This window comes from Pogoniulus pusillus, chromosome 25 (genome assembly GCF_015220805.1).
Source record: "Pogoniulus pusillus isolate bPogPus1 chromosome 25, bPogPus1.pri, whole genome shotgun sequence".
In the NCBI taxonomy this organism is placed as follows: Eukaryota; Metazoa; Chordata; class Aves; order Piciformes; family Lybiidae; genus Pogoniulus; species Pogoniulus pusillus.
Genome location: NC_087288.1, coordinates 15,612,178 through 15,629,203, shown reverse-complemented (window position 1 = coordinate 15,629,203; position 17,026 = coordinate 15,612,178). Strand labels below are relative to the sequence as shown.

At 40.4% G+C, this 17,026-nt stretch overlaps 1 protein-coding gene across 2 annotated transcripts in view; it reads left to right on the top strand.

Annotated features, from left to right (window-relative positions):
* RAB3GAP2 (RAB3 GTPase activating non-catalytic protein subunit 2) overlaps positions 1 to 17,026 on the top strand; it is a 54,695-nt gene that overhangs the window by 21,851 nt on the left and 15,818 nt on the right. For both annotated transcript variants that reach the window (XM_064164538.1, XM_064164539.1), the window contains 14 exons: positions 226 to 324; positions 1,124 to 1,272; positions 2,395 to 2,474; positions 2,589 to 2,678; positions 4,216 to 4,355; positions 6,090 to 6,306; positions 6,701 to 6,844; positions 7,099 to 7,181; positions 8,414 to 8,478; positions 10,311 to 10,401; positions 12,949 to 13,076; positions 13,798 to 14,011; positions 15,283 to 15,380; positions 16,242 to 16,347. In XM_064164538.1, the coding sequence (XP_064020608.1) occupies positions 226 to 324; positions 1,124 to 1,272; positions 2,395 to 2,474; positions 2,589 to 2,678; positions 4,216 to 4,355; positions 6,090 to 6,306; positions 6,701 to 6,844; positions 7,099 to 7,181; positions 8,414 to 8,478; positions 10,311 to 10,401; positions 12,949 to 13,076; positions 13,798 to 14,011; positions 15,283 to 15,380; positions 16,242 to 16,347 (1,704 nt within the window). The remainder of the gene's footprint in view (positions 1 to 225; positions 325 to 1,123; positions 1,273 to 2,394; positions 2,475 to 2,588; positions 2,679 to 4,215; positions 4,356 to 6,089; positions 6,307 to 6,700; positions 6,845 to 7,098; positions 7,182 to 8,413; positions 8,479 to 10,310; positions 10,402 to 12,948; positions 13,077 to 13,797; positions 14,012 to 15,282; positions 15,381 to 16,241; positions 16,348 to 17,026) is intronic.

Sequence of the window (17,026 nt, the reverse complement as noted above, 5' to 3'; positions counted from 1 at the left end):
CATGTGCAAATTTTCTTCAGTTTATTTTAGAAGATACTTTCATTTCAGTGAGGCAAATGTTTCAAAAGACCATTGTAGCTCAGATAATTATATTTAGGTGTGTCAATTTAAAACTAGAATATTTTGTTGCTTCAGATTGCATCAGGTTTTTTTTCCCTTCTGTTATGCTCTTCTTTTTGACTCAGTAAGATTTTCTTTTTGTGATGTTTTCTCATCTTTTGTCAGCTGCAGCATCTGGCAATGAAAATGTTCAGCCTCCACCATTAGCTTATAAGAAATGGGGTTTGCAAGATGTGGATACGATTGTTGACCATGCTAGTATTGGTAAGCATTTCTGTTTAATCTCAAACACTTGGCTTAGGTGATAAGTGAATGTTTTTCTGCTGTTAAATTTGGCCTGAGAGCCCTTTGTGGTAGTGGTTGGATAATGAATAAAACAACAAATAAATAGTGGAAGAAGGCTGTCATGGTAAATGATCTCATTAACCATCACCAAAAATGTATTTTACTTTCTCTTCTCTTTTGAGCAAGCCTTTCCTGTCCATGTAAGGGGAGAAAGGGTGTTATAGCTGTATCTGTCTTATCCTCTTGTGCTGGTTAAGAAAGAGCTGAGAGAAGGTGCGTCTGACCTAGTTATTTCTCTGGCAGGTTAAGTCTGGTGTGGGTCTTTCCTGAGTCTACCACATAAACTAAAATTTGAGCTTGTTCCTTTCCAAGAAAGACAGGCTGAATTCTAGGCTCTCAAAGACTTACTCCATAGCAATTTGCAGAAGCCTAGGTTCTTGTCAGGTCAGAGGTAGATCTGAGGATGAGGAGTAAGCTTCATTTGTCTTCTGCCCCTTTCACAAAAGCATGTAAGAGGTCAGATGAAGTGAATTTGATAGATGCTGCTGATCTCTGCTGAAGTGTTTTTTTCCTAAAGAAACCAACTATACCTTAACCTGAATACACTGGGTTATTTCTGCCGTATTCTTTGGAATTTTGGGGGTTAAAACTGCTCCTTCACCCTTCCCCCTGATTGCTGGTTGTTCAGTCAAGAAGGCAGGAATATAGTTAGACTTCTAGAGCAATTGCATGCCATTGTTTTGAAAGTGTAAGACATTCACTTTGATGTTTTTGTTAGGCATCATGACACTGTCTCCTTTTGATCAAATGAAGACTGCCTCCAATATAGGTGGATATAATGCAGCTATAAAAAACAGCCCACCTGCTATGTCTCAGTATGTTACTGTTGGATCCAGTCCTTTCACCGGTTTCTTTTTTGCCCTGGAGGTATGTACTGCAGAGCTGACTAGATGAAACTTTGGGTGATTAATCCTTCTGTTTTCTATATGGGTATTTCTGTAGTCTTATATTCATTTCATGCTGATTTTTCCCTTTCTTCTGGATCTTCTGAAACTGGAATGTTTCAGAGTAGATGTGATATATGGGTGTTTCTGTAGTCTTATATTCATTTCATGCTGATATTTCCCTTCTTGATCTTCTGAAACTGGAATGTTTCAGAGTAGATGTGATAGCCACAGGTTCCTGCTAATGGGAAATATAATTTTCTATCCTAAAATCCATGTGATAGTCAAGTAATTTTAATTTTCATTGTCATTTGTTAGTTTATTGTCAATTAAGCAACTTGAAGGCTTTTGAAAAGCTATGTTAACGTTGTGCAAACATGCACCTTAAGGATTTTTGGAGGCCTTTGGCTTTTGTTCATGTACACACATGCCCTGAGTACATTGTGTTGATTTCATGTAATGGAACTGCTAACTGTAAATGAAAAACTGCATCTTAAACCACAATGATACCTATAGCAAAGATTTTAGTTCTCTTCTTTTCTATTGGCAGAAGAGAACAGCAGTGTAGCTCTGTATCTTGTTGATTTCAGCCCTATGTTTGTGCTATCCTTAGCAGGATCCAAACTTGAAAATGTTCATTTCAGCCCTATGTTTGTGCTATCCTTAGCAGGATCCAAACTTGAAAATGCTTAGAATCAGAATTTTGGTTTTGTACTTGCTTTTCCAATGACAAGAATGCTTCTGTTGATATTTGCAAGGATTCCAAAGCCATACGCCAGCTAACTCTCCTTGATAAGTCACACAAAGGGTTTTTTTGACTTCTGTTGCAGACAAACATACTGAGCTACCAGTGACTTGCAGGAGGATTTTGAAATGGTAAAGAGATGTCAGAATGGCTTTTCTGAGGGCAATGAATTAACATTTTGCAGAGTCTTAAAGCTATGCTTTCTGAGCTGAAAGTCCGTAGGAGGCCTGAAAAACTATTCTGCAGTTAAGTTGAGTGTAAGAACTATTTCTTGGATTCTATGCACTTTTTCCTTCATTTCAGGGTGGCTCACAGCTTACTATTTCTTGGCTTTCTAAAGACTTTATTCCTTTCTTTCAGGGTAGCTCACAGCCACTATTGTCTCACGTTGCCTTAGCAGTTGCAAGTAAACTGACTTCAGCATTATTTAATGCTGCCAGGTAATAAAATAAATGAAATTAGATTATTTTCATTGTAGTTGCATTTGCATTATAGTTTGAGGATTTTTAGGACTATTTGTATGATTCTCCTAATGTGTTTTTTTCTATTGCAAGTGGCTGGCTTGGTTGGAAGAGTAAACATGAAGAAGAGCCTACCCAAAAACAGAAACCAAAAGTTGAACCTGCTACCCCATTGGCAGTGAGGTAAGTTTTATATGCTGTCAGAATTGCTTTAAATCTCTTCTGTCTTTAATTATATTAGAATTATTTAGAAAGGTGTGTAATGGATGGACATTTTTTTTTTTTCTTGATTTTTAACCATCAATGATAGTTTGTAGGTCCTTTGTTTTAAGATTTGTTTAATTTCAATTTGTTGTTCTGATCAAGGAATTACTCATCTCTTTCACTTCCAGTGCGTGAGTTCAGTGTTACTGTGAAACAACAGTGTGCAGAGTTCAATGACAGGATGAGTACACAAATACCTATCCTGAAGTGACTAAGTGAATCACTTTGAATCACTAAGTGATTCAAAGAAGCTGCAGGAGATACTTGCTGCTTTTAGTAGTTCAAAGCTCCTCACAAAAATTAGACAGTATCCTGTACCCTGTTGATTGTGGAGAGAGGAGAATGGGAACAACAGGTTGTAGCCTAATGTTACCAAGAAAGCTGGTAGAAGACTAAATTGATTCTTGATTACTTTTTCTGATTTATTTGTTTGTTTGTTTTTTATAAAGTATTCTCAACACTATTTGGCACTAAGATAGGGCTTTGTAAAGTACTCCACTGCTCCAAAACCCTTTCCTGAAATTGCTTATCCTAGTTCCTTAACTTTGGTCTTCAGCAGGACTCCAGGAGATCTCACAGACCTATTACAGACAGCACAAGACCTTTTTCTGTAACTTCCTTGTAATGTTATCCATACTTTTGTTACCTTAAAAGAGAAATCATAGTCCTTACAAGATACTCTGTATGTTGTAACTGAGTAACAGTTACAACTGTAACTGTATGTAACGAGCTGAGTATGTTTGAAGGTGCTGATTGATGCCCACCTGAACATGAGCCAGCAGTGTGCCCAGGTGGCCAAGAGAGCCAGTGGCATCCTGGCCTGCATCAGGAATGGTGTGGCCAGCAGGAGCAGGGAGGTCATTCTGCCCCTGTACTCTGCACTGGTTAGACCACACCTTGAGTGCTGTGTTCAGTTCTGGGCCCCCCAGTTTAGGAAGGACACTGAGATGCTTGAGCGTGTCCAGAGAAGGGCGACGAGGCTGGTGAGGGGCCTCGAGCACAGCCCTACGAGGAGAGGCTGAGGGAGCTGGGATTGGTTAGCCTGGAGAAGAGGAGGCTCAGGGGTGACCTTATTGCTGTCTACAACTACCTGAGGGGAGGTTGTGGCCAGGAGGAGGTTGCTCTCTTCTCTCAGGTGGCCAGCACCAGAACAAGAGGACACAGCCTCAGGCTGCGCCAGGGGAAATTTAGGCTGGAGGTGAGGAGAAAGTTCTTCACTGAGAGAGTCATTGGGCACTGGAATGGGCTGCCCAGGGAGGTGGTGGAGTCGCCGTCCCTGGAGCTGTTCAAGGCAGGATTGGACGTGGCACTTGGTGCCATGGTCTAGCCTTGAGCCCTGTGGTAAAGGGTTGGACTTGATGATCTGTGAGGTCTCTTCCAGCCTTGGTGATACTGTGATACTGTGAAGAAAAATAGGCAGTGAGAGTTTCTGCTTGATTCTTCTTCTTCTTTTAAGATTTGGAATTCCAGATTCCCGTCGCCACGGTGAAAGAATATGTCTGTCTCCTTGCAACACATTGGCAGCAGTAACAGATGATTTTGGAAGAGTTATTCTACTGGATGTTACGAGGGGACTTGCAGTTCGCATGTGGAAAGGTACAGTCATGGCAAATAATGTTTCTCAAAACACTGTGGCTTCTTCTGGTCAGAGTTAGAATTCTGAGTGGTTTTGCCAGTATTAACTAAGGCTTTGTTATGTAGTGCTGTAGGCAGGTGTAATATAAGGTCCATGTTGTTTGTAGATTCATTGAATGGTTTAGGTTGGAGGAGATCTTAATGAACACCGAGTTTCAATCCTGCTGCCCTGGGCAGGGACATCTTTCGCTAAGCCAGGTCATTCATGACCTCAACAAACCTGACCTTGAACACCTCCATGGAATCATAGAATCAAGCAGGTTGGAAGAGAGCTCCAAGATCATCCAGTCCAACCCAGCACCCAGCTCTAGCCTGTCACCTAGACCATGGCACTAAGTGCCTCATCCAGGCTTTTCTTGAACACCTCCAGGGACGGTGACTCCACCACCTCCCTGAGCAGCCTGTTCCAATGGCAAATCACAACCTCCTTGCACAACCTGTTTCAGTGTCTTAACCACTCTCACTGTAAAAGGATTGTTTTACCAATCCCTGAAATACTGCTATAGCCTGTTGTGAAAATTTGGTCTGTTTGGTTTGTATTGGATAGAATTATTCTTTTTTTTTCCACAGACTACATCCCAACAGGAAACTTTTGACCTAATTTTTTTTGGAAGAGCAGAGAGATTGGAGATAACAGTCCCTAAGGTCTCTTCCAACCTAAACCATTGTATGATTCTATTGTTGAAGATTCTTTCCCTTGATAAGTTCCAGTATCTTCTTTAATTCTGATGAGGAAATAAACAGGACTTTAAAACCATCAGTAAGCAGATAAATTAGTAGCTTCTGATTTCATCATGGTGACTGCATGAGAAGGGAGTGCTCAGTATCTAAGGGCTCTTTGTAAGATGATACAGAAGTTCAAGCTTTGAAATCATGTAGACCTGAAGTTAGAACACTTGGCTTCTTTAAAGAATTGAAATATTGCAGCTTTTTATGAGGTAGTGGATATGTTTTAAGAAGGGGTTGAAAATCTTGGGCTGTTTTCTCTCTCTCTCCTGAACTACCAATTCAAAAGATTAGTGGTTGTGAATGGAGCTGCTATTTCAAAGGCATGTTAACAGTGTAATAGCTACAGTAGTTGTTTCCCTGTGCATTTTTCTTCTCTCATTTTGAAGCTTCTTAGGTGGTTTTTGTCTTAATTAGTGAGAACTTCATGTTATTTAGGAAGTACTTCTGGAGTATTTGCCTTAACTCAGAAAGAGAGAAATGATGAGTGTTTTTATTGAGCTATTACAAAATGCATTTTAATGATGAAAATACATGAATGAAAACTTATCTATACTGTTTAATACGTTATGAAGTTTTTTGTCCTTCAATATTTTGTTTAAAATGTGACAAGTCTGAACAGTTACTTAGAGACCTTTCTTCTCTGAGAAGTGAGAAGCTTTTGCATTAGTGTAATGTCCAGAGTACAGACCTCATGGGGTTGGTTTGTTTTCTGTGGCTTCTCCCAGAAGAATTTTTTCCTCTCCAGAACAAACAGAAAGCTGCATTTTATTTTGAGGAGTCCTGTGGTGGGCCTTGCTCTAAGTTCATGGGCCTTAGTTCTTGATGTGAATTTGACTATTGGCCAGAGTTGCACAAATTGAAACAAAGATTAAGGTAGTTTGTTGCTGCTAGAGTACCTAAGTGGGTGGTGATGTTTGCTCATGTGTCAGTTTATCTGTGAATGAAGCTCTGTCTCCCCTTACTAAGGATACCGTGATGCAGAAGTTGGCTGGATACAGACTGTAGAGGACCTCAATGAGAGGGAAGCTGAGAAGATGGATTTTTCTCCTTTTGGAAATGCACAGGGTCCAAGCAGAGTAGCTCAGTTCCTTGTGATCTATGCTCCAAGGAGAGGCATTCTGGAAGTGTGGAGCACTCAGCAAGGCCCTCGTGTTGGAGCCTTCAATGTAGGGAAATACTGCAGGTAAGAAACAGTTTGCAAGTGCATGTTGGCTGTGCTGCTGCAATAAAGTGATATGTGGTACAAATGGAGAGTGCTGAGAGGCACTTCTGCTGTTGCCCACAGTGTTTGTACTGATTGCTGCTTCTTGTTCTAAAGAAGGGGACTTTGTCATAGAATCAAACAGGTTGGAAGGGACCTCCAAGATCATCCAGTCCAACCTAGCACCCAGCCCTGTCTAATCAACCAGACCATTGTCATGTTTCACCACTCTGCAGTCTTTCTTGATAAACCTATTTAAGAGTTGTTAAATCTAAGCTTTATAAAATTGGTCTTGGTGTGTGGGATGGAAGATTGCCTTTTTTTTTCCTTTGCTGTAAAGGCTGTGGTTTTGGGTTTTGTTTTTTTTTTGTTTCAGGTTGTTATATCCTGGTTATAAAATAATGGGTCTGAACAATGTGACCAGTCAAGGATGGCAGCCTCAGACTTATCAGATATGCCTTGTTGATCCAGTCTCTGGAAATGTAAAAACTGTCCATGTACCTTTCCATTTAGCACTGAGGTAAGGATTTTCTGTCTTCTCTACAGCAAACTCAATGTAATTTCTTTTTGAAACAATGTTTTATTTAAAGAGAGCAATTTTGGTGTATCCTTTCAAACTGAGTAGTGCTCTGGTAACAGTTTGATTGCTTTGTATGCATTATCTTTGTTTTTCTTGATATGTTGTTACCTTAGAGTAGCATAAGGTTTTGTTTTAATCCTGAGTCATTCACCTTAGTTCTCTACACTCATACAATTAAAATTGTTTCCCTTTAGTGATAAAAAGAGTGAACGAGCGAAGGATATGCATCTAGTGAAGAAGTTAAATGCTTTACTCAAAGCTAAACCCTCAGATCCAGGTAGGTTCTCTTGCATAATTTCTTCAGATCTGTATCAAATGGTTATTGTTTTACCTGTCCTCTAAGTGTACAGTTGGATTGTGGTGCATTCTGCCAACTACATATGCTAGGAATTACCATCTTTAAGTGGATTGTGGTGGTGTTTTTTATAGAATTCTAGAATGGTTTAGGTTGAAAGGGACCTCAGAGATCATCTAGTTCCAACCCCCTGCCATAGGTAGGGACATCTCCCACTAGAACAGGTTGGCCAAGGCCTCATCCAGCCTGGCCTTGAACACCTCCAGGGAGGTTGTGGAGCACAGAATGTGCTCCTCACATTCAGTGCTTCTGTGCTCCACAACCTTCCTGGGCAACCTGTCCCAGTGTCTCACCACCCTCACTGCAAAGAACTTCTTCCTAACATCTAGTTTGAATCTCTCCTCTGCCAGTTCAAACCCATTACCCCTCGTCCTGTCATTACAAGACCTTGTCAATAGTCCCTCTCCAGCCTTCCTGTAAGTCCTCTTCAGGTACTGGACGGCCACTATAAGGTCTCTTTGAAGTCTTCTCTTCTCCAGGCTGAAGAGCCCCAACTCTTGTAGCTTGTCCTCAGAGCAGAGCTACTCCAGACCTATAAGCACCTTCATGGCCCTCCTCTGGACTTGCTGCAACAGTTCAATGTCCTTCTTGTGTTAGGGGCTCCAGAACTGCACACAGTACAGCAGGTGGGGTCTAATGAGAGCAAAGGGGGAGAATCCCCTCCCTTGCCCTTCTGGCCACACTGCTCTTGCTGCAGCCCAGGACATGGTTAGCTTTTTTCTTTGTTTGGAAGATTGTGTTTATTTGTTTGGGTTTTTTTTATTTCTGGTGTTTTGGATTTTTTTATGATACCAGATTAAATTTATCTCATGCAAGCTTCCAGGATAAGCCTTTTTTGGCACATAAATCTTAACCAAACGCTACTTCAAGTGCTTGCATAAAAGATGGTTTATTTACAATCCATTATGCTATGTAATAGAGTTCAGCATTTGACTCCAGTTATCCTTTTTCCTTTGAGCAATATGCATTTCTTACAAAACACAGACTTGGAATAAGAGGTAGATTGTTATTTTGTTTCATTTTCCACAAGTTTCTTTTGACAGCTTTTGTAATAGTATCTCAGTTGGACTTGGTTGTGGTGCATGTTTACTTGCTTTCCAGAATGCATTTAAGAAATACAAATTGAAGTCATGACTGTCCTCCTGTTTTTGCAGACTTGATTGAAGCTGAAGCAAAGGAATTAATACTTGATATCAAATACCCTGCTACAAAGAAACAGGTGAATATTTACAAGCCAGTATACTTTAATACTAGAAAAAAAAATCAATTGTCTTATCAGATGAGTGTTAAATGTTTTTATTCATGGCATGTTTTGGGTTGGAAGGGACCTTGAACATCAGCGATTTAGTTCCAGCCGCTCTGCCGCAGGCAGGGACACCTTCCACCTAGATCAGGTTGCTCAAGGCCTCATCCACCTGGCCTTGAACAGTTCCAGGGAAAAGAAGCATTCCCAAACTCCCTGGACAACCTCTTCCAGTGTCTCACCACCTTCACTGTCAAGAGTTTCTTTCTAATGGACAGTCTAAATCTACTCTCTTCAAGCTTTGATCTATTTTTAAATCTCAGTTTTTAATCTTTCAAAACATTTATCTTTTCCTAAGGTTATTTGAAACAAATATTTGAGCTGTTTTGTCTTTGTATTAGTTTGGTTTAGTTTTTTTGGATTTTGTTGTTCACAGTATCACAGTATTATTAGGATTGGAAGAGACCTCACAGATCATCAAGTCCAACCCTTTACCACAAAGCTCAAGGCTAGACCATGGCACCAAGTCTATGACTAGAATTAATTATCACTTGTAGTTTCCCCATGACAGATACAAGTCAAAATGATAAGAGCAAACATTTGTTGGGGAGGGGAAATTAATTGATGCAAGATGATATTTTCCAAAATTATTATTGTTTAATCATTTTGCTATTCAGAACTCTCCCCACCTCTGACCACTCATTTTAATCATATTTCAGTTCTTACACAGTAATGGAAACATTCTGAGGATAATATCCACATCTAATGTAACCAGCAAAATATAGAAACATTCATTGAACTGGAAGAGACTATTCCCACGGTCAGATGCTGCTTGAGGTCACTATGCTGTGTGCCCAGTAGCTGGGCTCAAGGAGCTCTTTCTGCTCTATGGCAAAAGGCAATGGAGAATTACAAAGAGGCATTTAAGCATTTACTCACAGGTTATTATTACTCACTCATGGGGGCTTAGCCACAGTCCAGACAGTGTCCAAATGCTTTCAGGGGACTCTGTCTTGTTGGGCGTTGAGGCTTGAATCTTCCCAGCTTCTGGGGAAAGGATGCAAACAGTCTCTGACCTTGTTTCCTGGCTTCTTCTGGATGGTCTGTGTGTATGTTCAGGACTGCTAGGCAGCACCTTCAGGTGCAGAGGCAGGTGTGGTGCAGTCTCAGCACAGTGTCACACTGGCCACACAGGCTGATCACCTGCAGGCATCCAGGGTCTGCTCCTGGTAACTGGCAGCAGTGGAGTTTAGCAGGCAGCAATAAGGCAGTGTGCAATAGCAGCAGGGCTGGGCACAGCAGAGAGAGCAGGCAAAGAGCAGGGAAGCAAAGCAGGTTGTTCACCTGCACATCTCCTTTTGTCAATGTGGGCAGAGATTAATTGCCCTTTGGACAATCAGGATGGCAGTTAGCCAAACCTTACCATATTAGGCAAAGCCACAGACTCACTTTTCCCTAATTTGGGAAAAGCACAGGCCTTGCACTAGGCAGGCACAAGCTAAGTGTGTGTGCCTTACACCACAGGACCCTGGGCAGGCCAGACTCAGCAGCTCCAAGTTTTGTGTCCCTTTCCCATGCTTGCCTCTCTGGCAGAGCAGAAAAACATGCCTAGGCAAGGCAGGATATGTGTAAGCCTATTTTGGACCTATCAGGCCTACTACAACAACGTTTCTGTAAGATCAAGCATATGTGTGGAAACAATAGAGATGAAAAATCATTGTCAAAGTTGTGCTGTTGTGGGCCTATCTTACATGCTTTTACAGTAAAGTTAAGTGAATGTTTAATTCTGTTGATCTTCTGCTTAACAGGCTCTGGAAAGTATTTTGGCAAGCGAACGTGTGCCACTTTCATCTCTCACAAACATCACTCAGACATTAATGGATGATTTAAAAAAACAGGGTAGGTCAATATTTAGTTTGCAAATATGGAGAAACATTTGCACTTTCTCTGCAATGCTGTAAAATGGTGGTAGAACTGTTCTGATTCACAGGGAGAGCAGATTTGATGTGCTTAGTTTTGCTGCTCGGTATCTCAGGATGTTGCTCCACATAGATATTTTTTTAATGCAGATTGCAAATAGCTTGCTAGTAAGTATGCTTTGATATGCTTGCTGTGTATCTAGTAACTTGTAATTATGTATTAAACAAACAAACATACAAAAAAAACCAGTCAAAAAACCACAGACAAAACCCCAAAACACCTCAGCCACCCAGCAGGTACCCATGGGTACTTCCATCCACTAAAAGCTCCCATCAGAAAGTAGGTTTTAGTCCTTTGCATGAAGATGATTTAGTTTGTTTTTTCTCTCTGAGGAAGGCAGTAAGGATAGGGTACATCACATCTGCAAAGTTTGCTGTACTGGAAGCACCAAATCCGTATTACTGAGGGTCTGAGCTCTGGCTAGGTGCCGAGTATCTCTTCCTGGTATACTTCACTGAAGTTCTTACTTCATGTTTTACTAGAGGTTTCAGAGGCAACGTCAGGAAATGTCATTGCCCATCCAAAATTTTGTTGCTGGGAGTCTGCAAGCTTGTTTCTTTGAAATTACACACTTCTTAAACTAGTAGAAGCCTTGTGCTTCAAGTGGCTCCCATTTTGGAGACCCAACTGAGTATTGAGGAATAGAGTAGAGGAAGCATGTGTATAGCACTAGGTTCACTTTGGTTTGTTAGAGATTGAGGCTTTAGAAACACCAGTCAGTAAATCCCTGCCCTTGTTGTGTGTAAGTCTAAAACTAAAAACTGAACTAAACTATTTGTCCATGGAAAGACTGTGTCCTGTGATTGACCTCCATGAGAACAATGTCCTGTGATTTACCTCCATGAGAACAATGTCCTGTGATTGACCTCCATGAGAACATTGTCCTGTGATTGACCTCCATGAGAACATGACAACCTGTTTTCATAGTTTCAAAGCCTTGAGAGGAAATCTTTCTTTCACTTGGGCTAGTGTTGTTTGGATTTCTTTGATGGTCTTCTTGAAGTAGATAGAGCAGATGGAGTGTTTCATACATGCAGTTCTCTGATTTTGGCGTGGCATTCTAAATCACTGGCATGGAATCATAGAATGGGTTGGGTTGGAAGTGGCCTCCAAAGGTCATCTAATCCAAGCCCCCTGCAGTGAGCAAGGGCATCCTTCACTAAATTAGGTTGCTCAGAGCCTTATCAAGCTTAACTTTGATGTGTCTCTGTGGAAGGGGCTTCAAACACCTCCCTGGGCAACCTGTTCCAGTGTTCCACTACCCTCATGGTAATGAACTTGTTCCTAACATCCAATCTAAATCTATTCTTTATCCATTTCTATTAGAACTTCTAAAACCAAACAAAAAAAGCTCTCTTTCACACCAAAGAGAGACTGACAGAAATGTATGCCTGCTGAGGTCTGAGTGTCTTTTTTCATTATTGTCCTCTTATAGACATGTTATTTTCTCACAGTCACAACAGAAAACAAACTTGGCTGATGTTCCAGCCTTCTAATTTCAGAAGAGTAGTGCAATATCCTCTCACTTGTGCTTATTAAAGATGCTGCAAAGCAAATGCTGGGCTGTATGGATACTGTAATTGTGAAGAAAAGGTCAAGCAACAATGCATCAGGCTTTGTGGCTTCCTCTTTTGAGGATTTTTAAAGGTCAACTTCTCAGAAGTGTTTAAGGGTTTGTAGGAATAAGGAAGATACTTTCAGAGGTATTTTTTGGTACAGAAAAGTCCTTTTAGGATCTTTCCAAAATGTTTTCTTTTAAAACAAAAGTTGTAATAGATTTTTTTCCCTAACATGGTGTTGGTGTTCGTTTCCTGTATTCTGATTGCTTTAATTGTTGTTGAAATTTAATGTCAACCAAATTCTATTTCAGAGACTGTGGAAATACAAAAGTGCCTTTCAGAGATTGAGTTGATATTAGTAGATAACAGTCTCTTTTCTGATGAAAGAAATATGCTGACAGAATGAATATAAGATTACAGCTTGATATCCTTGATTAAAGAAATATGCTTTAGACTTAGTGCATTTCAATTTTTGGCAATCTTTAGCTTGGCTTTAAACCAGGAGAAGGCAACAGAATTATCTAAACACAGAATGGGTAGGGGTTGGAAGGGACCTCTGGAGATCATCTAGTCCAAGTGTTCTGCTAACACTGGTTTGCCTAGATCAGGTTGCACAGGAGCACATCCAGGTGGGTTTCAGAAGTCTCCAGAGAATTGTCTTTGTTCAGTTCAACATTGTTAACCTATTTCATTTAAGAAAAAGATCCTCATATATTTCTCTAGAGCTTCTTGTAAAAATAATTCTTCTATGAATTAAATATAACCATTTCAAGCAACACTGCATCAAAAAACTACACTGAGGCACATAAGCTTTCCAGTCTCAATAAGGAAAGAGTTTAATGCTGCTGTTTGGTTCAGTGTTCCAGGCTGAATCTTCCATTTCAGATGCAGTTTTATTTCTCCTCAGAGCTCGAGTGTGTGGACGAAGGACTACTGCAGTTCTGTGCAAACAAGTTAAAGCTGTTACATCTTTATGAACTGGTTAGCAAACTAAATTCCCAGACAATACACAAAGACACTCCATCCTCAGATAATGTGAGTATATTAAAAGCTTACCTGTCTTACAGAACTGTGTGATGATTTAAGCATAAAACCAAGTTTTTAAGGTCTCAGATAAAATAAGTAGAGAAGCAAGTTACCTGCTTTTGTGGCCTGGAACTTTTAATGAAGTAATTGTTTTACAATACCATTTCTTCCTCCTCTACAAATGCCTGGTGATTCATCTACCTGATATTCTTCAGCAGTCACAAAGTTGAAACAGATGTGAAATTATAGCCAGGATCTCCTGATTTCAGTCCTTCATCCAAAGTTCACAGCATATTCTTAACTTTGTTTAGTTTGGAGAGGGATATTTTGGGACCAGTAGGAATTACAGTCTCTGATACTTGCTTGTGTAGCATCATAATTTGACTGGCTTTTGATATTACTTGTGAAACTGTTTGCACATTTGTAAAAGCCATGTGGAGTCATGCTCTAAAGGTTTGTTTGCTTGATTCTGGACAGGATCTAAATATGGGAAGTGTAACTGCTGAAGTCCTTACAAATGATGCTAGGCATGGTTTTTGTTTGTGCTCTATTAATAGCTCATTTTGAGATCATTCAATCATTTTGGTCCTTTTAAAAGACATTTTTAATGTTCAAAACGAAATATTTTGACTCTTGAGATTTCTGGTTTAGCTTTTACTGTGGTTTGAACAAGACACCTGATTGCATTGGTCTTGTGAGGTGGGATGTTTCTTTGGGTTTTGCTTTGAAGGACTTGGCTAAACTGCTTCGCCTGGAAGAAAAAGATTTTCGTAGGCTCGAAGCTTTGCTGGAGAACTACAAGAAAGAAAACACCCAAGCTGCTGCTCAGTTAGCTGATGAGAAGGATGACATACTGTCTGTGAAAATGTTCTTGGAATGTCTGGAATATGAAAAGGATGTCATTAATGTGAAAAATATGGAAGATGGAGACTATGTGGCTTTAGGTAAGAGATAACCAGCTGTGCTAGTTTGAAGCAGGCTAGAATGTTTTGGTGAGAAGGACTAGATTACAGGCTGTGAAAGGAAAACAGTGGTGATGTCTGCTTCCCTCATAGGCTTACTGAGATGTATAAAAACATAAGTCAAAACATAGATAACACAATTGGCATCATTTTCACTGGGGCTGCTGGCTGAGCTACATCTTACTCTCTAACCTCACCCTCCATTTTGGGCTAATCCACTATGCTTCCTAACCCCCGCCCCGGCCAAACTTGTCTTGTAATGACAGGACAAGGGGTAATGAGTTTAAACTGGAAGAGGGGAAATTTAGACTAGATGTTAGGAAGAAGGTCTTTGCAGTGAGGGTGGTGAAATACTGGAAAAGGTTGCCTGTGGAGGTTGTGGCTGCTTCCTCCCTGGGAGTGTTCAAGGCCAGGTTGGACGGGGCCCTGAGTGACCTGTTCTAGTGAGAGGTGCCCCTGCCTATGGTGGAGGGCTGGAAGTACATGATCTTTGAGGTCACTTCCAACCTAAACCATTCTATGATGCAGTTGCTCACCATTCACCACCAGATGCTCAGCCAGTTCCTGAGCAGTACCTTCAGCCAGCTTTCCTACTGGGCATGATGTCATATGGTACAGAATATCCCTTTGCCCAGTTTGGGTCAGTTATCTTGTCTATGTCTTATCCCAGCTTCTTGTGTCCCCCAGCCTGCTTGCTGGGGTGGTGGTGTGAGAAGCTGAAAAGTGTAAACAGTGCTTGGCAACAACTAAAACATAAGTGTGTTATCAACATTATTCTCATCCTGAATCTGAAACACATCCCTGTACCAGCTACTAGGAAGAAAATTGAAACCAGGACATTCATACAGTTGAAACTCTATTCAAACCAGTCAAAAGCAGGACATTCATGCAGTACAAAAACCTTTGTGTTGGTTTAAATCCTTTTTCTATGTGACTCCTGTGGTGTCAGAAACACTCTGTCCTTTGTGACAAACCTTTTCCACTGAAAGTGAGCCATGAGTGTATGGTGAAAGTGAGCCATGAGTGTATGGTGAAAGTGAGCCATGAGTGTATGGTGAAAGTGAGCCATGAGTGTATGGTGAAAGTGAGCCATCAGTGCATGCTGAAAGTGAACCATCAGTGTATCCTGAATGGAACTTAATCCTTGATATTGCACAAAGTAGGGTTATCTGCAGATGAACTTTCATCTAAGTTTAAAATGAGAGGCTGTGGGTTTAGGTATCACTCGTAATGTCAACTAATTTTTGCTTTAGGCAGCTTTTTCTTCTGGAAATGTTTGTGTGGAGAGAGTTCCACAGAGGAAATGTGTCATGCATTGGAGTCAGCAGGTTTTAGCCCTCAAACATTGTTGGTAAGATATTTATTGCATACTTTAAAAACTTTTTGAAATGAAAACATTGAAATGAGAAGTTCCCAATGTTGGATTAGTGCTGTGTTCAGACTGTATTCAAATACAACCTCCCCCCACCCCCTTTAGTTCTTTAGGATCTCACATTTTTATTTCCCACTTAAAAGAGGAGTGAAAGATTAAAGGAAGAGAATCTTCTAGCAGAAAATGTGGATATTCTGGTGGGAATATCTGGAGTATGCATTTAAATCTGCAAGTGTTAATAAATTTTTTTATGGTTATGTTCTACTAAGAAGCAGAAGTTATGAGTAGTCAATTTCAAGTACTGCTACATTTGTTGCAATTCCTTTTTTGCAGGCAAGCCAGGAAATTTGAAAGGATTTAAAAGTCTATTTTTCCAGAGTCACTAGTAGTATTCAAACCATCATCTTTATCTTTTATCTGCTTATAACTTTAGTCCTTTACTGCTTTTCTTCCATCCCCTATCTGTGGAAATACATATTTCAGTATTACTTGCCTGTGTTAAGGTTTTTAGTTGTAGTATTAACAATTCCTGGTGTTTACCTAGTTGGAATTGCTGACATATTGGTATTGGCTGGCTGTGCCTTCAACACAAGGTGTTTTCCAAGTTACCTTTCTAAATGAAAGATAGAGATAATATTGCTTCATTTCAAAGTCTGCCATAGGCTGCCTTATGCAATATATTCTAAACTTGCTTTCTATGTTAATGTTATATCCCTGAAGCCTTATTATGTTCCTGCTCCACAGAACAAAATTTGTTTGATGAAACGTTTGCATTGGGTATGTTGCAATTTCACAGTTACATTCTGCTGCTTTGATTCCATGTTCTTTTGTTTTTTACAGTCCCTCCTTCTCAATTTGTGGCTTTCCAAGGAAAAAGATATTCTAGACAAACCAGATTCTGTCAGTTGCCTTCACACCATGCTGTCACTTCTGAGCAAAATGAAAGGTGAAATGGACATTTGGAACACTTATACACAACTAATAGTAATTGTTAGTAGAAATCTGGTACTGACTAACCTGTGTGGTTAGTTAAGAGTTGTTCCCCCCCCCCCCAAACTACAATACAGAACTATATGCTGTCTGTTGAACTAACTAAAAATACAATCAAGGGGGAGTCCTGCCCCTTTCCCTTGTGCTGTCTGGCTCTCAGAAGTCCTTTTAGTTGCTTAAAGTCATCAAGACATTGGTAATGTAACAGCATTTGTATATTGCACATCTCTCTAACTTTAAGGGGCACTCTATGAAGTCAGCTTGCCCTTATTTGGGGTAAGCTGTGTAGTGTATATTGCACATCTCTGTAACTTGAAGGAGCACTCTATGAAGTCAGCTTGCCCTTATTTGGGGTAAGCAGTGTAGTGAGTAAATATCAGTTATCTTACATCATTCAGAGCTGCTGTGGGTATGTCTGTGCCAGGTGTAGCTTTCAGTGAGTGACCAAACAGAGCTGCCAGCTCTGGCTCTACAGGAAGTTTCCAGGAGGTGAGTGATGGAGCTGCCTCCTTTGTTTCTTAATGAACTACTGAGATGTTTTGTTACATGTTTCTGTCTGGAGAACTGAAGGCTGAGAAGAGACCTCATGGCTCTCTACATGAGGTTGGAGCGAGGTGGAGATTGGTCTCTTCTCC